Source organism: Dipteris shenzhenensis, chromosome 11, assembly GCF_047967505.1.
Source record: "Dipteris shenzhenensis isolate YYH24624 ecotype China chromosome 11, Dip_SZ_1.0, whole genome shotgun sequence".
Taxonomy (NCBI): Eukaryota; Viridiplantae; Streptophyta; class Polypodiopsida; order Gleicheniales; family Dipteridaceae; genus Dipteris; species Dipteris shenzhenensis.
In genome coordinates, this window is record NC_141606.1 from 6,013,497 (window position 1) to 6,036,071 (window position 22,575).

The 22,575-nt window shown below is 43.9% G+C and overlaps 1 protein-coding gene across 2 annotated transcripts in view; it reads right to left on the reverse strand.

The window, feature by feature from the left end:
* Positions 1-21,273, reverse strand: part of LOC147896539 (DUF1365 family protein) — a 58,385-nt gene extending 37,112 nt beyond the window's left edge. For both annotated transcript variants that reach the window (XM_087381507.1, XM_087381509.1), the window contains exons 1-3: positions 20,769-21,273; positions 20,407-20,512; positions 12,792-12,884 (exon numbers count right to left, since the gene is read on the reverse strand). In XM_087381507.1, coding sequence (XP_087237633.1) covers positions 12,792-12,884; positions 20,407-20,512; positions 20,769-21,127 — 558 coding nt within the window. In that variant the 5' untranslated portion in view covers positions 21,128-21,273. The remainder of the gene's footprint in view (positions 1-12,791; positions 12,885-20,406; positions 20,513-20,768) is intronic.
* Positions 21,274-22,575: the final 1,302 nt, after the last annotated feature.

The window sequence follows — 22,575 nt, forward strand, 5'->3', positions numbered from 1 at the left end:
ACAGATGACGTGGCAGGACATGTGGTAGCTGACCTGGAGTGCCAGCTAGACAGGTGGCTGAGGTGGCAGACCCTGGGTTTATCCAACCTAACCTTGGTTAGTGGACTGGTTAGAGGTCCACTTACTTGACCCATCCAGTCTAGTCTGGTCACTGTAACCAGACTGTGACCAGTCTAGTTGGTTCAGTTGCAAACTAACCAGATCAGTTTGGTTGGTGTAACCAGTCCAGTTAGTCTAGCTGCAGACTAACCAGACCAGAACCAGTCAGTCTGGTTAGAGTATCCAGCCGGTTACCTATCTGGTTACTGTCTACAAAAAAAAAAAGAAGACAGTTGCAGAGATTGTTTCTGCTAGTAATTTTCATCTGTTAGTCAGACTTTCACTGTCAGAAAAACAGCAGAAAAACATAGGAATCAGAGATTTGCAGAAAAAGAGTATGCATGCCTTTGAGCAGTAAAAAGAGGTAAAAACAGATGCCTTTTGAAGCTATCTGCAGCAGCCAGAAAAGGGCAATATAATTGTTGATGCTTTGGCAACTGTGTGGGTATATGCCTTGAACTGACAGCCAGTACTGGCATAGATTGTGAATGCAAAACACCTCTTGTTGAGGTACTTTTTCTGTTGGAAAAGCAAAAGTAGTGTGCATCAGTTACCCGCACTGTGTGAGAAATCTGCAGATCTCAGAATATGGATCAATCACCTATCCAGTGGGATTCACAAGATAGGGATGTACATCCAGGACAGAGAAATGTGCCGCAAACTCAACAAGAATTTGAACAGATGGTACGCACTCGTATACAAGAGCTGGAAAATCTCAAAAGGGATCCCAAGGCTCAGCATTTGTTTCAAGCAGAAGCTATGCCTAATCCAGTATATGACGTGCCAATGCCGGAGGCACACTCTCGTGTACAGCCTGAGAGAGAGAGATCTCATAGATCTCATAGGAGACGGTCCCATAGTAAAAAGAGATCGAGGCATCATCACCAATCTCCTAGTCCATCATCGTCTACCTCGAGTTCGACCTCTGTGTCTTCTTCTTCCTTATCAGATAAATCATCCAGGAAAAGAAGGAAACACGAGAAGTCTAGGAAGAGAAAGTCTTCCAAAGCGACCAAGGAATTTAAAGAGGGAGGAAAATTTGTCAAGTTTATGACCTACAATGGACAGTATGGTCATACAGACAAAGCATTGCAGTTTATCAGACAGTTTGATGCTGCATTCGGTACAGAAAAATTTTCAGAATCCTCCAAATTAAGAATGGTCAGTTTACACTTGACAGCAACGGCTAGTGCATGGTGGAGTGCACTGACCACACATGGGTCAGCCCCACGGAAGTGGAAGGGCTTCAAGAAAGCCTTCTACCAGCAATTCATGCCTAAACAGTTTAGAGACCATGTTCTTCAAGATTGGGACAGCTTGCACATGGATGCAGGAGATACAGTGGATGGGTACAACCAAAAGTTCTGGGATGCTTATTTGCAGGTTGCACCGTTCAAAAAGATCTCCAAAGGCACCCAAATGAGGAAGTACAGAGCAGGTCTCACTCCAAGAATTCAGGCAGTAGTGAATGCTTTGGGGGCAAAGAATATTCAAGATCTTATGCATTCAGCTTCAGTAGCGAGTCTTGTGCCGCTACAAGATCCATCTACAGTGCCATCCTTGCGTGCAGGACGTGCTGATAAAAAGAAAACTGATTTTACAAAATCAGAAAAGAAAGAGTACCCCAAGGCTGAAAAGAAAGGGTTTCAGCCTCAGAAGCCGAGGGGTACTCAGTTTTCAAAGACTTATAAGGGAAAATCTCTATTTACCCCTGAACAGATAGCGGAATTCCGTAGAGATGGGAAATGCTTCAGGTGCGGTAAAGAGGGGCATGTGGCTGCCCAGTGCCCAGAAAAGCCTTCAACATCGAAGGGAAAAGAGGCAGAGAAGCCACGAGGACCGCAAAAGCCAATGGCGGGGGGAATTCCTGATATACTGGGTCATGCTTTGAACCCAGAAGAACGAGAATTGCTGCTATCATGGGGCAAAGTTAGAGACCAGCAAGCGCTAATTTTATTTGATCCAGGGGCTACTGATAATTTCATATCAGAGAATCTAGCCCTGAGGCTGGGAATAAAGACGGAAGAGTTAGGCAGGGCTTTGGATGCCGATCAAATGTTTTGTGGGAATCCTGTGCCAGTTACTCCCTTGATAGGGAAGCTCCGTCTTCATGTTCAGAGTTATGTGGATCAGGAAGACTTCTTCATTTCTCCACTGAAACATTATGATGTAGTTTTGGGGATGCCTTGGTTTCACCGCAAGGCAGTGAAGTTGACTCTTCCTGAAAGAGTGCTGGAGTTTGTGCATAGGGGGAAAAATCAGCGTTTAATTGCCAGGAATAAAGGGGACACTATCCCCATTGTATCTGATGTTTCATGCGGTAAAGCAATAAAGTCTGCAATTTCTGCGTACATGGTTTTTGTAAAAGAAAAAAAGAATGATATGCATGCTGAAATGAATGATGCAGACAAAGATAAGTTTCAGTTTCTGGTAAACTTTAAAGATTGTTTTTCTGATGTTTTGCCAGGGGAGTTACCCCCAGAGAGACCAGAAGATCATCAGATAGAGTTAATGCCTGGTAGTGAGCCACCAAACAGACCCCCTTATAGAGTCAGTGCGACTCAGAGAGAGGAGATTATGGCTCAGATACAGGACTTGCTGTCCAAAGGGTTGATTCAGCCCAGCTCGTCTCCTTTTTGTTCCCCTGTACTATTAGTACAGAAGAAAGATGGTTCATTCTGTATGTGCGTCGACTATCGCGCACTGAACAAAATGACCATCAAGAATAGATTCCCTATTCCGCGTATTGACGATGTCCTGGATCAGTTAAATGGAGCTTCAGTTTTCAGCAGGATAGACTTAAAGAGTGGCTATCACCAAGTGAGGATACAACCTCAGGATGTGCACAAGACAGCATTCCGCACTACATTCGGGTTGTATGAATACTTAGTGATGCCTTTTGGGTTGACAAATGCTCCAGCCACATTCAATAGAATGATGGATCGTATCTTCCGGAAGTACAGGCATTTTACGGGTACTTTCTTTGATGATATCTTAGTTTTTTCTAAGACAGAGGAAGACCACAGAGAACATCTTGCTATAGTGTTTCAAGAGCTGAGAAATCATCAGCTCTACGCAAACAGCAAGAAAAGTGAATTCTTCCTGGAAGAAATCCACTATCTGGGGCATATAATATCCAAGAATGGGATACAAATGGATCCAGCGAAGATCCGTGCCATTCAGGAATGGCCAGAGCTGAAAACTGTGCATGAAGTTCGAAGCTTTTTAGGCTTGTGTTCTTACTACAGAAGGTTTATCAGACATTTTGCTGATATCGCAGCTCCATTACATGACCTCACTAAGAAAAATGCAGCCTTCACATGGGGATTATCACAGAAGAAAGCATTCAATACACTCAAGGAAAAGTTGACTACAGAGCCTATTCTGGTAGTTCCGGATCTTTATCAGTCTTTTGATGTGGATTGCGATGCTTGTGGAGAATGTGTTGGGGCTGCATTGCATCAGAATGGTCATGTAGTAGCCTATGAAAGCAGGCGACTTCGGGATGCGGAAAGATATTTAGGAATCTATGAGAAAGAGTTATTGGCTGTAATTCATGCCATCCATACATGGAAACACTATCTTTTGGATGCAGATTTTACTGTCAAAACAGATCACCAAAGTCTGAGATACTTTTTGACTCAGACCAAGCTTTCCGAGAAGCATATGAAATGGGCAAACATGCTGTCAATGTATCATTTTCAGATTGTCCATACTCTGGATTTCGGAACAAAGTGGCAGATGCCTTGTCCCGAAGACCCCAGGTCAATAATGTAACTATTGCTTATCATCAGGACCTAGAAGGCATGAGGGAACAATATGCTCATGATTCTGATTTTGGTGAAATTTTACAGCAAATGCAAGAAGGGCAATCCACCAGTCACTATTCCCTGAAAGATGGGTATTTAATGAAAGATGATTGCCTATGCATCACCCAGGAGATGAGGCAAAAGATTTTGGGGGAATGCCATGCACCTCCCTATGCTGGACATAGAGGAATTACAGCAACAACTCTAGCCCTAGAGAGGTATTTCTTTTGGCCAGGAATGCGGAAAGATATACATCAGTTTGTTACTGAATGCCTTACGTGTCAGAAAATAAAGTACGATAGACGGAAGGCACCTGGCCTACTTATGCCTCTTCCCGTGCCAAAGGCACCATGGGAAAGTATTTACAATGGACTTTATTTTTTATTTGCCGAGATCAAAGTCAGGGAATGATGGGATTTGGACTATCATAGACAGATTCAGCAAGCAAGCTCATTTCATTCCGGTTCGCAAAACCATAAAGGCAGATCATATGGCTAAGCTGTTCATGGCACAAATTTTTAAACATCATGGTATGCCTAAGTCCATTGTTAGTGATCGAGATCCCAAAATGACCAGTCTATTCTGGAGAGCTTTATTTGATAACATGGGGACGAATCTGAATTTTTCTTCTTCTTTCCATCCCCGAACAGATGGTCAAAGTGAAGTAGCAAATTCTACCATTTTGGATATGCTGAAATGCTACGTGGGTGACCAAAGTTCAGACTGGGAAAAGTACCTACCGTTAGTAGAGTTTGCTTACAATAATACAGTACATAGCTCTACAGGGAAAGCCCCTTTTGAAGTCATATATGGGAAGGTGATTTTGCCACCTATATTGAGGACCAAAGATGAAATATTTGCAGCTGATCAGTTTGTCAGAGACCTCCAGACAGCTTACAGCCAAGTCCGGACAGCAATTGAAAGGTCTCAAGAGAAACATAAAAGAGCTGCAGATAAGCATAGGAGACAGTTAGATCTCAAGGAAGGGGACTGGGTACTTTTGAGGTTTGAAAAAGCTAGGCTCCGCAAGTTTAAAGGCATACAGAAAGTGTATGCAAAGTTATCTCCCAGATACTATGGCCCTTTCAGGGTTACAGAAAGAATAAATGAGGTTGCATACAGATTAGCATTGCCAGAGCATTGGAGGATTCACAATGCATTCCATGTGAGTCTTCTAAAGAAATTTCAAGGACCAGAGCCTACAGAACCACTATCAGAAGATCCACCAGAAGTGGATGAGCTGGAGGAAGTCCTTCAGCCAAAGCAAATTGTGTACCATATTGTACGTAAAGGCCCTCAGGGTAAGGAGTTTTACAGGTATCTCGTAAAATTCAAGAATTATACGGCATTAGATGCCAAGTGGAAGCCGAGGGGATGTCACCACAATGTAAATATCCTAAGTCAAAGTATCTTAAGTCAAAGTACAGTTGACCATTTATTTGATCATAATTAAAGAGTTTTATATGTGTTAATTATGGTCAAAGAGTTATTTTAATGGTCAAAGGATTGACTACGGTCAAAGATTCAAGTAAACCTGAATGCGGTCAGAGAGTGTTGACTTCGGTCAACAAGACTTGGCATGCGCCAAGAGGGTTAACCCTGATTAACCAAGATGTGCCAACTTTGGTTGGAGAGACTTGGCTATAATTAAGGCGCCTTGACCTTTGGTCAAAGCTCTTTAATTATAATCAAGAGTGTTGACTCCGGTCAACCAGAGAATATATATATGTTTATTTGTATATATATTTGTTTAGATGTGCACATGTATTCAGTGGGGACGCCCACCGTGACTAGGATTAGTCCACAGTGTGTTATTTGCATGCAAAGCGCTAACAATTAATACGGGCAACTAGTACGATCTGTACGGAAAGGGTGCTTTGGAGCAAGTGACGAATCTAAACGTGGCTCTGATACCACTGAAGGGTCGAATGAGAGAGAGAGTGCAGATAGCAAAGGGTCGCAGAAGAACACCCGTCACATCAAACTTAGATAAACCAAAAACAAAGGAGTACAAGGTACAAGTACCTAGACCTAGGACTAAGTGTCCTAGGTGTCACATAGGACTAAGTGTCCTATGTGGCCTAAAAGACACTAACACTATAAGTGCCTTTATTTATGCCTACAAGGCACATACCATGGCCTATAGGGCATCACTAGAACCACCAGAGGATGGCCTACAGAGAGGCAGAGGGGGAGAGCAATGGATGCTGCCCATGTGGGGAGGGGTGTACAAAGCAGATACGGGGTTGTTTTGCCCTCCTTTGGGGCCTACGTAGTGCTGCCACTAGACTGCTCCTATGGTGCCTAGTAGGCGCCCTTGTTTGGGGGCCTTTTATGCCTCTAAACCCCTGCATGCTCATCAACCAGCCAATCGGCTTACCAGTCGGCCACCCCCTACTCCTCTAGTCGGTCATCTAGGGCGGGGGGCGGGGAGTAGGGGGGGGGGGGGACCCTATATAGGGCCCCTCTCCCCATTCTCTCTATCTCATCTCTCTCTCCCTTGTTCTCTCAATTTTACTGTTCAATTACGTGAGTAGTTTGCTCTCTCTCTCTCTCTCTCTCTCTCTCTATATATATATATATATACCTCCTTTGGTGTTCAGTTCCGCTGCACTTCTCACAGTTTCTAGTCTTCCATAGTAGTTGTTCCGCCTTGAAACAGCTATGAATGTACATTCTTCTTAATAAATGGTTCATTTACCCCCAAAAAGTGTGTGTGTGTGTGTGTGTGTGTATGTGTGTGTGTCTCAATACTCACTATTTCTCTCTTGGGTGAGATATTGGGCTCTTTGGACAATCTGGAGTGAGCATAATTTGGCATACTTGGGTCGGCAGATTCAACAAGTCATATGAATCTTTCCGAGCCTCATTGCGGCAATCCTTATATGATGCCTGCCATGAGGGTGATATGGATGCTTCTTGCATAGAGCTTTTCTTTTTATGTTTCTGATCTTTGGAATACTCTCCATTTCGGAGACCTCCCATCATGTAAATTTATGAGCATATAAATATACTCCACTGGATATTACCCAAAAAAAAAAAAAGTGTGTGTGTGTTAAAAACATGGTGGAGAGAGAGAGAGAGAGAGAAGGTTAGGGTGTGAGGAAATGATGCTCAAATGAAGACATGACAAAGGCTTTCATTCATTCATCAAGTGTGGCAAGACAAGTACAAGCCTTATATAGGCTACTCACTCACACACTAGCACCTGGTGCATATGGGATAAGTCCCATAATGACACGTGGCACTCACACATGACTCACACACATAGACTAGTACTAGATCACCTAGTACTACACACCAACACACTCTTTGGCTATGATATCTCCAACATGTGTGTGTGTGTGTGTGTGTGTGTGTGTGTGTGTAGTGTGTGTGAGAGAGTGGTAAGTGGTGTGTGTGTGTTGGAGCTCTGCTGTTTGGCCTCGCCAGGGATCTCGCGCAACCCTGCCCGTACATCTGTATGGTCGTCGTACAGCATCCGTACGTCAGTACGATTCCATACATCAGTACCAAAACCCGCGTCAGCTCTGGTTCTCCTTTGCACAGCTCCGTACATAGCCCCGTACCTTTTGCGTTGTCGTACTTTTTCCTCAAGGTCTTTCCGTACGTCCCTACAGCTATCCGTCTTTCCGTACAAACCAGTCTTCCTGTGCCCCGTTTGTATTTTCGTGCAGTCAGGCTTCTTTCTGTACAGCCCCGTGTGTACCTCCGTACAGTCCAGCGCTGTCCGTACAGTCCCATGTTTTTTTACCATACAAGTCCCGAGTCTTGCTCTGGTGCTTTTCCGTACAGTCCTGTATCTCGCTTGTTTCATTTCATTTCATACTTCTCCGTACAGTCCCTCTTGCCTTGTCGTATCCCAATCATGGCTTCAGGTTCGGATGTTTGTACATATGCTCGAAAAGAAAAATCTGCAAATGCTAAGCGACGTCCTTCACAGCCTGCAACACAAGATGATGAACTTACTATGGAAGCTCAATATGTGTTTGATACCCTAAAGGATGACTTTCAGCAGTCACGCCAGGAATAAGGCAAACCAGTTCCAGAGGTCACGTACAAATTGAAATTGCCATCCCTCGTGAATCTTCTCAGGAAGTTATCTCAAACCGCGGTTATTATTTTCTTTCCAAGAAGAATCCCAGCAGCCAGTGATGTTGCACAATGGATTAAGTCCATCCTTGGAGAATGCTTTATAGAGGGAGTATATTTTGCATCTAGAGGCTTTTATGAGGTGCATTTATCAGATGCTTGTGCAAACAAAAGCTAAATTAGCTTTCTCCCCTCTTTTACGGGAAGCAGATGGTACATGCTATGCCCTGGTCCCCAAACAAGGATTATCAAAGTCTTATACGACATCATTGTCCTGTATGGGTTGATGTTGTTAGCTTCCCGGATTATATGCATGAGGAATTGCCTGGCCTGGCTGCTTCTTTGGGACAGGTCATTTGTCCTCCACGCCCTATGGGAAACCGTAACAGGTTCTGCATTCTCTGGGAATTTGCAAGCTAAGACAGCAAATAGAAATGGAGCAAAGAATGCCAAACCAATTAATCAGGTGCAATCACTTGTTGCTGGAAAAGGAAAAGATAAAGAAAAGAGAAGATAAAGGAATCTCCGGAAACTGATCGGGATGGTTTTCAACAACCTAAGAAGGTAGCTGTATTGAAGCAACGCCCCTTTCAATCTCGTCAATGGGATGCTTCTTCTCCCTCACCAGGACACGCTTCTACTTCAGCTCCTGTCCTTCAAAATTGGGTGGGGGTCTTGAAGAAGGGCATCCCTATATGTGATTCTGAAGAAGGGGAGAATGCTATTTCTTTCATGGATCATGAGGGACTACAGCCCATGCAGGCAGAGGCTTTGCCTCTCTGACATCTTGTTCTATACTTATACTTTACTGTAAATACCTTTTTCATGCATCAACACTGAAGTGCTTTACATACAATGTACAGAGCCTCTGCAATGTCTCAAAGTGGAGGCTTTTTTGGAATTATGTACATAAAATGCGGCGAGATATTGTTTGCTTGCAAGAGCATAATCAACACTCTAAGGTTGGTCATCATGATTATTTTGGCGGCTATGACATATACTATGCTGGTACCACTACCTACTCAGGTGTATGCATAATGGTTAGGCATGAGCTGGAGCCTCAGTTAGCCTTCAATGACAGCAGTGGCAGATGGATGGTCATACAATGTAATGTCAATGGTGATATTCTTGAGTTTGCATCAGTCTATGCATCCCAGACCTACTGCCATGAGGGCTTCTTTATGGGATTCTTTAAGCAAATACCCATGGAGATCTAATGCATTCATCTGTGGAGATTTTAATAATTCCCCTCTCCCAAGAGATAACACCACTTCAAGATCTCATATGCTATCATTGGAAAGGCAGAAATGGGATAGCATGCTTCTTTCTGTGCAAGCTGAAGATTTATGGCTGCTCCTCCAAGGGTCAATTCCTGGATATACTTTTCATCACAATGCACTTACTACATACTGGGCAAGGCTTGACAGATGGTATTTGTTTTACCCACCACAATATGCAGATTTTAGCCCTCATCTCCTCATAGACTTCTCATTGGGCTTGTCAAATCATGCCCCATTATGGATGAATCTGCACCTCGGTATGCCACTGGATGATTTGCCACCCCTTTCCAGTAGATTGTTGCATGTCAATCCGGCTTATTTCCAACATCAATATTTTCAGCAAATGATCAGATTTGCAATTCATCCCTTGCCTTTGCATGCCCAGGAGGACATAGATTATGCTTGGGACAGCTTTGTCTCTCGTATACAGAATGTCATTAGGGAGTATGGAAACTGGCATATGACTAAATGGAGGAATGAGGTTAAATGGGCAAAAAGGACAGCACAACAATTGACTGAATTTTCACATTTAAGGCCTCTCTCTGAATCAAAAAATGATTCCCTTTCACATGCCCGGATTAAATTGACTGCTAATGATCAAAGGAAATTGCACAAATGGCAGATTAGAGCAAGAATGAAGCTCCTCATGGATAAGGGCTGCTCATCAAAAGCCTTTTTCCAGGGCCTGCATGCTACTCGAAAGAAAAACTCATGTCTAAGGGTAATGAAGCTAGATGGCTCTTGGACGCACTCTTTCTCTGATCTCCAAGATGAATGCCAAAATTATTTCCAGAAATTGTTCTCTGCTCCTGGTTCCCCATCAAATCAAATGACTGATGCGAGGACTGAATTCCTCCAATATGTATCTGAAATAGTGAAAATGGATGATGCTCTTACCCTGGGGAGACCTTTTACTGATACAAAACTTGATAATGCATTGTTCCACCTTAGCAAATACAAGTCCCCTGGCTGGGATGGCCTTACGATGGAATTTTATATTTCTTTTTGGGATGATTTGAAAGATGTCCTCTTGCAAATGATCAATGTTGCCTCGCAAGAAAATCAGTTACCGCACTCTTGGAAGCATGGCATAGTCAAACTTGTGCCCAAAAAACATCTGTGTGACCATATGTCAGATTGGAGGCCTATTACTTTGATGCCTGTAGTTTATAAACTCATTGCCAAAATGATTGTGTATAGGCTTCACGGGATACTGAATGCGGGCCTTCATCCTCATCAGTATGGGTTTGTGCCGCGAAGACAAATCCATGACAATATCTCCAATGCATTGACTGCAATTGAATATGCTAAGTACTCGCATCAAGATGTGCTCATATTGCAGGTAGATATTGCTAAGGCATTTGACACTGTTCAATGGGATTTTATCTCTCAAATCATGACAAAATTGGGCTTTGGTCCGAAGATAGCAAATGCAGTTTACTGGCTTTATTCTGGCTCTACTTCTCAGTGCATTCTTGGGGGTCATCTATCTCGGTCATGGACATTGGAGTAGATCAATTAGACAAAGGCTGCCCTCTTAGTGCTCTCTTCTATGCCATTGCGACCCATCCCCTCTTAATGTATCTTGATCATCTTACGAACACAGGACAGATGACTAGTCTTAAAATCCCTCAGGCTGCATCTTTTTTGGCACAAGCATATGCTGATGATTCCTTCTTTATGCCACAGAATTCTCCCCGTGAAGTTCACATGCTTATGACCACTCTATCATCATATGGATTGGCAGCGGGATTGCATGTCAATTTTGACAAATCTAAATTGCTTCCCCTGAAACAATGTGATTGGCATTCTATTCTCTGACCAGGTCAGGTGGTGCATTCCAAAGATGTAGTCAGGCATTTGGGATATCCTATAGGATGGCATATCACCAGGAAGCAGCAGTTAAAATGGATCTTCCAAAGACTTCAACATAAACTGGAATACTGGAAAATTTCTACTTGGCCACTTCATGTCAGGCTCAGAATAGTACAGTCCATTGTAATGTCTTATGTCCAGTTCTTTTTGCCTTTGCTACATTGGTCCTCTAGAGATATTTCAGCCTTTATGTCTCAAGCTATGGAGATGTTATGGAGGACAAAAACTGCTGTGAAAGCATTGAGACTGATGAAGATGGAAATGGTGTGCTCTCCTAGGATGCATGGTGGACTTAATATCCTCAACATAAGATATCATGTACTTGCAAGGAAGGCGACTATGCTCCATACTTTTTTCCGCCAACAACAGCCATGGACTTGTATGATAGCATCTATGTATGTCAACATGAGGACTTCTGCTTATGGTCATTGGACTACTGATCATTGGGAGGTTGTCATTGGGAGATTTGTAGGGAAGATACCTGGATGTCCTTTCTCTACTACTCTGATACTTGACTGGAAACAAGTCCTTTCCCAAGTCAAATGGGCTCCTGATAATTGCTCGGGGGCTAACTCAATGAGGAAAGAAAGTATTCATTGGAGTGCCATCTTTGACATTCCACTTGCTTTACAGGAACCTGTTTGGGCATACAATCTCATGAAATTGGGAATTAGATACATACATGATGTGGTAGATGATCAGGGCTATGTTTTATCTTTTCCTCAGGCCATTGCTTCCTATGCATTGGGAATGCACCATAGATCGATATGGAAGAAAATTGTTGATCTGTTACATCCTCTTTTACCTGTTCCCCCTATGGCTGACACAGACAGGCTTATGGATTGGCACTTGCAACCCTCTGCTACATGCTCTCATCCTGTTCCTCTCCCTGCCTTGACCTCCATCAAAGCCTACAGGCTATATTAGGAAGCCTCTCTCATGGTGGTGGAAGAATCTCCGGATATTGTGGAAGTGTAAAATGCCTTTGAAACAAAGACTTTTTCTTTAGAGATGCATGATAGGCACATTGTCAGTGGGAGTCATACTTGCCAAACGCCGCATTGCCCCATCCACATGTTTACAATGTCAAGCTCCTTCAGAGACTGTCCCTCATTTGCTTTGGCACTACCAGTGTTCTAGGAACCTCCTCGGGATAATTTCAAATCATCTTCGACTCCGTTTCCTGAGTCACAGATTTGGGAAACATTTTTGGTTATTTGGCAGACTTATGAGGTCTTTGTCTCAATACTCACTATTTCTCTCTTGGGTGAGATATTGGGCTCTTTGGACAATCTGAAGTGAGCATAATTTGGCATACTTGGGTCGACAGATTCACAAGTCATATGAATCTTTCCGAGCCTCATTGCGGCAATCCTTATATGATGCCTGCCATGAGGGTAGATATAGATGCTTCTTGCATAGAGCTTTTCTTTTTATGTTTCTGATCTTCGGGATACTCTCCATTTTGGAGACTTCACATCTTATAAATTTATGAGCATATAAATAAAGCATTGGATATTACTATTAAAAAAGTGTGTGTGTGTGTGTGTGTGTTTGTTTCATATCCATGTTCAAATGTGAAAATATAAACATAAACATACAGAATGCATAAACTATCAAAGATGGGAAAATGTACCATGAAAGGGCTGACATGAAGTGGTTTTGCAACACAATCTCCCTTGGCATCAAACATGAATATAACCCTCTCAGCCCATGGTGTATTGGTCACCTACAATAACAATAATTCACCATTATAAACTACTTTTGATGCTATATACCAAGATTCCCTTGAGCTTTACAACTAGTTCAGGCCATAATAACCATTAATCTTGCAGCACATACCTAGATGAATCCACGAACATTCCCAAACTCATCCTCTAAAAACACAACATAGTGCAGTTTCAATCTCATGATAGTCACTCACAAGGTTGAAAACCATAAACTCCATCATGCATAGCAGGGACTAGCTACTATGACATCCCCACTGACGTCATCAACGCTCAACAGTGGGTGTAGACCATAGTATAAAAATATGCTCTCACACATACAAATCCACACACCCACACATACTTGAGCATCCATTTATACAAAGTCTTCGTACTGAGTTTCTGTCGGCACTCCGGAGGTGAAGGGCAGACTCAGCCATGATGAAGGCTAGCACTAAAGGAGAAGGCTAATCAAAAGGTAGTCCAAAATCTTGCAGCACATTTACATCAAAGCACCAACCAAGAAACCATGAAGCTTTTCACGATAAAAGAGTCATCAGATTGTTAGCCTTTTGTAAGGTGAAATCGTATTTTTAAAACTCGAGCACTTCCCAAAACCTAATTGCAAAATGTCAATGAAACCGAAGGCAACATACAAACAAGAAATACAGTTCCATCATATCTTATTGCACAAAAGTGGAGTGATTTTGCCATGGCACATGGTTTAAGCCTTAGTGACAATAGTGTATTGTGCTAGATTTGTGATTGCTCTACACAGACACACACATATATATAATAAATGAACACGAGTTTGCCAAAAATTCATCATTAAAAGAAGAATGAATATTGCAATTCTAAAGCTCATTATAGTTACCACTCACCCACAAGATTAAATCAATCATCCATAACAAGGACTAGTTACTATTAAAACATTCACCGAAATTGTTAGCATCCCAGTGGTTGGTCTAGGCTGTTGTTAACATATCCTCTCTCATACACGTGAGACATCCTTTAAGCAAAGGTCTACATACTAGGTTTCCATTAAGTAGGACTTTAGAGCGAAAGCGCATTGGCTCAGCTATGATGAAGGCTAACTCTTAGAAGAAGGCTAATAAAAACTAGTCAACGTTCCCTTTAAACAAGCTACAATGGTTGTTAAATACGTGAACATCTTCAATTGCAAAACTACCAGGCCCAAAAGGCAACATGAACTTGAGCTATGCTCATGCATGATGCCATGCTTTCATAGCACTATGCAGTATTGATGAATCTATGGGTAGATACTAGGGAAGTCCACTATGTAAAATCCCTTATTCACCAACTGGGGTAGACTTCTAGCTTTAAAGGAAAGGCCTATGTATATAATAATGATGAAATACATATAAAGGGACACTTCTTGTTGAACATTATAACTCCAATGTAATTTCTTCGAATTACAATGGATCCATGAGCTAATGAATTTGAAGTTCAATATCTAAAGATGGCATATATACAAAGGGAAAATCAATGTAAACACTAGTGGTTTGGATCTAAGTTGTGGGAAACACCTATCCATGTTTAGAAACTCCATTTCCCAATATTCTCCATATATTGCAATAACCGAAACTTGGAAACTCCTTGAAAACTCCCTTCCATATATGGATCTTTAAAGGCTGCAGTGAGAATTTTAAATCTACTACTTGTATAATTACATACACTAATGCCAAATTCATTTCCCTCCTTGAGTTACTCTTGTCTCTAGAATTAAGTTCAATAAGCTTACCCTTTCCATTTCCTAGGTTTTTCCATGCCATTTCAGAAACGGTTCCTGGGAATGTTTCCTGCAACTTAGGTTAGGATCAAGTCGTATCTTCCCACACGACTGCAGCACATTGGACATAATCTATGAAGTTATGGGAATCTTGCTATGTGGCAGACCTTCTGATCAATTTAATGTGTGTACATCAACAAAAGCGTAATAGATGAGTATGAAGGACTTTCTCTTGCAGATTCCCTAATTGTGTCAAGCCGAGCAATGCTACATTTATAAGCTGAACTGCCTGAAAAGACTGCCTGCTACAGCTATAATGGATTGCATATCAATTGTGTGGTCAATGTGTCAAGACTCGGCCTTCAACCATGAAAGACACTAAACTCAATAGAGAAGCAGACATCCTATCAACCAGCTAGTAATGTAACACGTCCTAATGATTCGATATTCTTAAGGACCAAGAAAGTTCCAAAGGGCATTTCCTAAATGTTCTAGACCACTCACTCTGAGTCAAAGACAAGTTGGTGCTGCATGTTGACTCCCACAAACATCAGAGTTCATTTAGTTTTTCACATAAGCCACATGAAGCCTTAGCTCTGTGCAAGAGGTGTTAGAAATGACCCAACAGAGGGTACACACAGCGGAAGACTTATAGTAATGCCCAGGAGCTCACACAGTGTGGTGTGGGTGTGGAATCACAAACTTCTTAACTTAATGTGCATAATATAGATGTGCAGAGTCATCAATAGACAATGAACCAGCCAGATAGAGAAACCACCAAAATATATATTTCCGTCCAAAACTATGGACACAATACAAAATAGATAGATCCAGAGTCCCACCAATGGTGTGGTCTGATCTAACCACAAGATCCTTCTCCAATCTGCTGGCTATCTCTAGACTCGAGCCCGCATGCTCCACCTCGAGCGTCTGTAGACTTTCCGTCCAGTGTGCTCTTCTCCACCTTACTACCTGTGAATCAGCCTAGGTGGGCAGCCCTGCCAAGCTTTGTGTGCAGCACACAGGTCCCTGTTCCACTGCTCCAACCTGCTTGTGAATGGCTGCTCTAGAAGGTATGATGATCTCAGCACCTTGCTGCCCTAGAAGACAGCCAAGGTCCAGCCTCTCCCTAGAGCTAAGTCTGCAGCACCTGTTGCACTCTCTCACCTCCTGTAGATAGGCCCAGAGAGTAGGCTTCCTGCTGCTCCTTTCTGCCCTGGAACTGCTGGTTGCTGGATGTTGAATGCCCTACCAAAGGGCTCCTTTTATGGGCCCCAAAGGGGCTCAAAACTGACCGACTTGAAGGGGCTTCCTGGCCGACTTTGTCTGTCCATCAACCGACCCCACAGCTCCCCATTTATGGGGCTGTGGGCTGCCCTTTTGGGGCGTGTGCTGGCCGACTTTGATTGGCCAGCCGACTTTGATTGGCCAGCCGACCAGCCTCTAGCCCTATATAAAGGGCAGGGTACTGCCTTATTTTCTTATGCAGGGGACATTCCACTAGCCAGCCCATAACCAGGCCTGTCTGGCTGGCTATACCCAGTCCAATCAGCCTATCTACACAGGCTGACCCTGCTGCTGCACACCTGCCTTCATTGCGCCATATCCAGAGCATGTTGTAGGCCATGTGCCTGCCCACAAACCTCGCTCAATAGCTCTCCATGTAGGCTTGTGTACCTCGGGATACCCCGCCAACCATGAATACTCCAGATCTGTCCCAGATCCACACATCCAGGTAATCTCTCTTTGGGCACATCCTGCCCTAGGTCTCCCTCCCCCACGCTCTCCTCATTTGGGGACTTACAGATGGGGAGGTGACCTTTCCAACAAGAGGCACTTAGTTTCTATTGAAGAACATCTATCCTTGCCAACCTCTCAGTTCCTAGAAAAAACCTAGACTTTACTTTAAAAAGGTGTAGCTGTAGTTACGAGTATACATACCTTCATAAGCCTAGAATATATCCAATCATGCAAAATCAATTTTTTTATTAAATAACTGAAAGAACAAAAGGAAAGAAGGGGTAATTGACATTAAACAAAAAATGAGTAAATGAGGAAAAAAAATAACTTCGTGAGTTAAAATTAAGAGCATCTCACATGTGCCTGCCCTGGAAACGAGTTTGGGAGCTGTCTACCAAGGCATTTAGCCAGGGTTAGGGGCAGGTTAGAAGGTAATAAAGGGCCTCTTTCAGGCTGGTCTTGTGCACGCTGGCTGGGGCTAGCCAAGCCAGCATTGTGGCTGACCCAGGTCGGGTTAGTGGCCTAACCAAGGTTGGGTCAGCCGACCAAACCTGGGTCGAGTCACTCAACTCGACCTGGGTCGGGTTAAGCAGACCCATCAACCAACTAGGTCAGCTGTCTACAACCCCTACCCCCACAATATAAATAGGGCTACCTGCCACGCATGGCTTGCTCCATTTCATCCTCACATACACATCCAGTTGGCACTGTTTTCATGCTATAAACGAAGTTATGTGGCCTCATTCTCTCTCTCTCTCTCTCTCTCTCTCTCTCTCTCTCTCTCTCTCTCTCTCGCTTCCGTACCTCTCCTGTCGGCCGTACCTCTCACCGGCCATACCTCTCCCGTACAGGCCCATACCTCTCCCATCGCTGTACGTCCATACCTCCATACAGGCCCGTACAACAGTCGTCAGCACCGTCAGCACCTTGCCTTCGCCGTATGGCCATGCAGGGCCCCATACCTCCGTACAGCCCATACTCCGTACAAGGCCCGTACTCCCTTTCGACTAGGGCATCGCCAGCAGCGTCGTCCTCTTTCCTACAACCCTAGGCTGGGCTGAACCCCTAGCCCAGCTAAGGGGTTAGCTTCTACAAGGGGGTTTCTCAAACTTATGCAGGCCAATATGGAGTTTCCCAAGACTAAGCTGTTTGCCTCTACCCCGACCAATAAGCCTTCGTATTCCTCCGTTGCAGCCACCTAGCCCCTATGCATTGACATTCAAAAGAAAGATTGGATCAGATCCACAGGAACAAATTTACTACCTACAGCAAGAAGTTAGAGAGCTCAGGCTTATGGTTGCAGCTCTTGGAAGAAAGGTGAAGGAGATGGAGAGTAAGGACAACCAGAAGATCATTGCAGAGGTCATGGAAAAATGCAGCACCTCTCCAGCAACACCAACACTTGTTTCTACAGTCAAAGAGATGATCAATACTCAAGTTAGCTCAGCCAAGGAGGAGATGGCTATTGTGGCCAGCAATAAAATTATTAGAGCAGATCTCTATGCAAAAGGTAAAGAGCAAGAAGCAGTAGTAAATAACAAGAAAATATTACGCATTGGGGGGTTGGGGGGCTGCCCAAGGATTGCTTTGGCTGCTCTAGTGAAGATGTAGATTTCACAGAAGATGAGAAGATAATATGCCTCAAGAAGAATATACCACAAATTGAATGGGATGAAACCCATATTGACACAAGTGCAGGTTTTACTTCAATGAAAGGACAGAGAGAGTCAATATCCTCCAACAAACAAATAAGTTGAAGGGTACAAAGATATGGATATCTGAGGAGCTCACCCCGACTCAACTCAAACAAAGGAATAATGAACTCACTAAAGTCAAGGATGCACAAAAATCTGGAAAATGGGCAGTCTACCGAGATGGAATAGCATTAGTTCGAGATTTCAAATCTAAATCTAAAGACCCTCAATCTTAAACTAATGTAATGAAGGCCATTTTGATATAGGACTAAACTTAGATGTGTGCTAAAATAAGCTCGAGCTGAGTTGCCATGTGCACTCCTCGACCCTCTTTGGTATATCCAGATGATGTAAGGATTTTGTTTTGTACTTTGTAATTTGTCCCATAAGCCCGTGAGGCTTTCTACGGACGTTAATCTCTCCCCTCTCTCTCTCTCACACACACACACTCTCTCTCTCTCTCTCTCTCTCTCTCTCTTGCGCACCTAGCATAACTATGCACGCACGCTTTATGGTATCCCAAATCAACTAGCTCCTGACCTCTCATACATACCACGCCCCACATCTTGCGCACTCTTCACTAGGGGGGTGTGAAGGATGCCATGATGAAACTTCATAATGGCCGAGCGAAAGATCACGAGGGCCTACGCACTAAATTCATTGCACATGGGATTAATCTCCTAGCCCCAATCTTAGCAAGGAAGCTGTTTGTCTGGGGTTCCCATGCACCTGGACTATTAACTATCTCACCCATCCATAAGGCAAGGGATCCCATGAGCCCGAGGAACTACGGGACCATTATGATTGGACATGTCATGTCCAAGATTTATGCATCAGTGCTTGATTCTGAGGTTAGTCCGAGCCACCCTAAATTACATCGCACATGGATGGCACCATCGCCCATGTCTTGATTGTGTGGTGATTGTAGAATATAGTGTAGCATGGACAGCTCGGGAAGCAGGTGGACCATAGTCAAAGGCAATCTGAGGGCATGGCTAGTCCGGACAAAGGCGACTGTCTCGAGAAGGCTGTTGCAAGTATGACAGTAAGGGATTCGGAATTTTTGAAGAAGGCATCGTAGCAGCCTCTTCTCCCTTCCTACATCCCCATCCAGCCTCCCTAGGTCTCCCCGATGCTGCAAACCTTGACTAGTGCTTCAAAAGTGTGGTCCAAGTTAAAGGATCTCTATGCTCGGGATTCTTTAATGTAGGCTGTCACTTTGCAAGGTCAGCTCTACAGTCTTGATTTTCCAGTACAGGTAGCTTGATGCAGTCGATATAATGAAGGCCAACGTCAACCATGACCATGCTACTGGCAATGGGTGTTGCCTTATCTCTACTCAGTTGGCTACAATTATCCTCCAAAGCTTCCAGAAGAGTATGATACGGTTTCTCGAACGTTGTGGTACCAGGTTACGACAAATCAATCGGATTTTGATTATCTATGCTCCCTTCCCTTAGAAGAGGAATCTGTTCTATCCCAGGTAAGTTGAAGGTGTCTCACGGCGGTGCTCAGGCACTTTCGATAGTGCAGAAAAAATGTCGGACCTGGTGCTATGCCTATGGGAAGAGAGGTCACCTAGCAAAAGATTGTTGGTCAAGGGCAAATCCAAAGACGAAGACATGCCCTCATCAACATAGGCACAAGATGACAGGTCAGATGATCTGATGGCAGCTCTTGCTCAAGAAAATTAGACCATAACTGCTTTCTAGCAATAAGGTGCCACAGCTAGAGACGACTTGTGGACGCGAGAGTGGTAAGCAGTTCATTGCTTGGTGTAGCAGAGGCTATGGACAAGTGGTTCCAAGTTCATTGTATGGAGTTCCTCAACATGATGTGTTCACCTGGGAAATTGGGTATGGTTTGTTCTACAGCCCAGCATTATGTACCTAGAATTCACTGCACAATAGTATGGGAAATCAAAGCAAAGCAATCTCTTTGCTATTCGTGGTGGCATTGTGTTTCAAGGAACCAAGTTGTTAGGTGCTCTCTCCAAGGTAATTCCAGTATTCTCACTACTCGAGGGTCCAAAAAGACTAGGGGAAGGAGAGGCAAGACGAAAGGAGGAAATGCGCTTCACATCAATATTCTCTACTCCGAAAGTGATGGCCCAAATACCACAAGGCATTGAACAAGGTGTCCTAGAGAGATGAAACCAAAAGAGCAGTCATACTCCATGTGTTTAAAACAAAAATGAAAATGAAAGACTAGACCCAATGTCTTACATGCATATCACAACGGGATGCAAATCTGGCTGATAATCTCTCCTCATTCCTTGGCTTCCCTATTTTTACTTGCTATTACTCATTTCTTCAGTATGCCCTCAGTCGAATGGAATAGCACTCAACCATGATAGCTTACCTCTGCTATGCAACGAGAAAGGCAAGTCTCGTCATCGTTAAAGCAGTAATACACACTGAGTGGATTCTGTTCATAACCAACGCTAGTAGGAACAGTAAGCAAGTACCTACAAAAGAAGTTGTCCTCAAGTAAGACGTGTCGAACAGCACATCACAACTCGAAGAAAATTACTCAGCAAGAATAGAGCAAAGCCAAGACAATTCTTTATTAATTCTCTCTGATGAATGAAATGGCAGAGCCGGAAGATCGAGCATTTAAAAAAAAATGTGCTAGTTTTTTGTCCTCTTGATATTAAGTGCAAGACCAATCCCGAAGCTCCTTCCTCTTCCAATACGTCCTCTACGTGCAAAATCATCCCTTACACTGGACCGGTAGTTCCAGCGAATTTGCGAGCCTCGGTGGCGGTCATATGGTGCCTGGCAGCCGTTGATTTGAACCAGAACGGTGCGCAATCAAGGTTTACGAGCGCGTATCGGACATTGTACGTGAATTTATGAGGGACTGGACTCTTCCGCTCATGCCAAACTATGCCTTCGTACAATGAAATGGTACCGAGCTTGTGGGCAGCTGCAGTGATGGTAGGATTATGGGAAGATGATTGCCGTGAGAATACTTCACGAAAAGCCAGCATACATGAGCTAAAGGAAGAAGAGGCAACAGTGGAGAAGATGTCCCAGAGCAACCACAGAATCTGATGCAGCACGGTTGGCCTTAGACCCATTGCAATTGGCCAAGGCACTACTGGGCATTGACGGTGTTGAAGACGATCATGTCTGATATTTTAACTGAGGTTAGGTTCACGCCGGGTGGCGGCAGATCTCACCCTGATTTGATGCAAACGAGTAGCATGACCCAACTCAACCCGATGCAAACGAGTACCATGACCGTCTACTAAGCTTTACACAACTCCATGTGGCCTCATGTTAAAACAAGTTGAATGACTTTTGGCATTCATAATGCATGCCCAAAAGGAGTTGGAGCAAGCGTGCAGCTTCTTGGCTGCATCACGATAATGTGGGCTTGGAGATCGAGAGTGGGGGGGAAACTTGAGAGCTTGAGAAAGAGAGAGAGAGAGAGAGAGAGAGAGAGAGAGAGAAAGAGAGGGGGGGTGTTGGGGAGAGGGAGAGAGAGAGAGAGAGAGAGAGTTGAAATAGAAATAAGAAGAAGTGGGACAAAATGGTAGAACCGCCAACTATTCGCGGGAAATATAAAAGAAATACAAAAATAAGCAATTTCGCTTTGGTGGGCATTGCCTCAACTTAGGCCTCCCCATGGCAAGCCAAAAATGCGTGCGTGCGTGCGTGTGTGTGTGTGTGTGTGAGAGAGAGAGAGAGAGAGAGAGAATAATAATAATACTTTTTTTACATCAGGCCACAAAGCAAGGCCCTCACAAGGTCATCACACCCAACGACAATAGTCACTCCTGTAACCAACAAGTCTCCTCACAAGCTCTAAGGGAAATGATTGGGGGAGGCATTTCCCAACCAAGAAGTGGACGAAAATCGACAAGCGATCAAGAGGCCACGAACCAATTTTCAGCCACTTCTGAACAAGGAAATGCCAACCCCAATCATCGAGGCTCCAAGGGAGACACATGTTGGTTTGGCCAGTTGCATTGGTGGATATTTTGGTGGCAGAATTTGATTTTTGGCTCTTTAGTGGTGTTGTTGGTGAGTGGGACACGTGTGCAATATTGTTTAGCATATGTACCTGTCGTTTCCATTGCATGGCCTTCTCTTTTGTGTGAGTCTGCAAGGCTTCTCTTCAATTCAGTCACTCAGTGTGAGAGGGTGAGAACTTCATGGGTTTCGAGGTCTGTCTTTAAGCGTGTAGTCAAGTCGTCGTTTCCTGGAAATGGAAAGACTATGTGATCGTTCTTCTTTCTAGAGGAGGTGGATGTTGGCGAATAAGGTGGTTTCAAGGGGTGGTGGTGTTGTTGGTGCAGTGGATGTTGGGGGCTCCGATGTTTCTGAGGAGGAAGTTATCAGCAATATGGATCCTTTCGGCTCCGAAGTGCCACTTTCCTTGAATGGAGAGCCTACAGCCTTGGGTAGGGCATCCACTCAATCCCCTCTTGTGGTGGTTTGGTGGTGTGTTTGAGTGAGGATGATGATGTTTGTGTTTATGCGCTTGTGTCTACGGTTTCGGGTGATGTTGCATGTGGGGCCG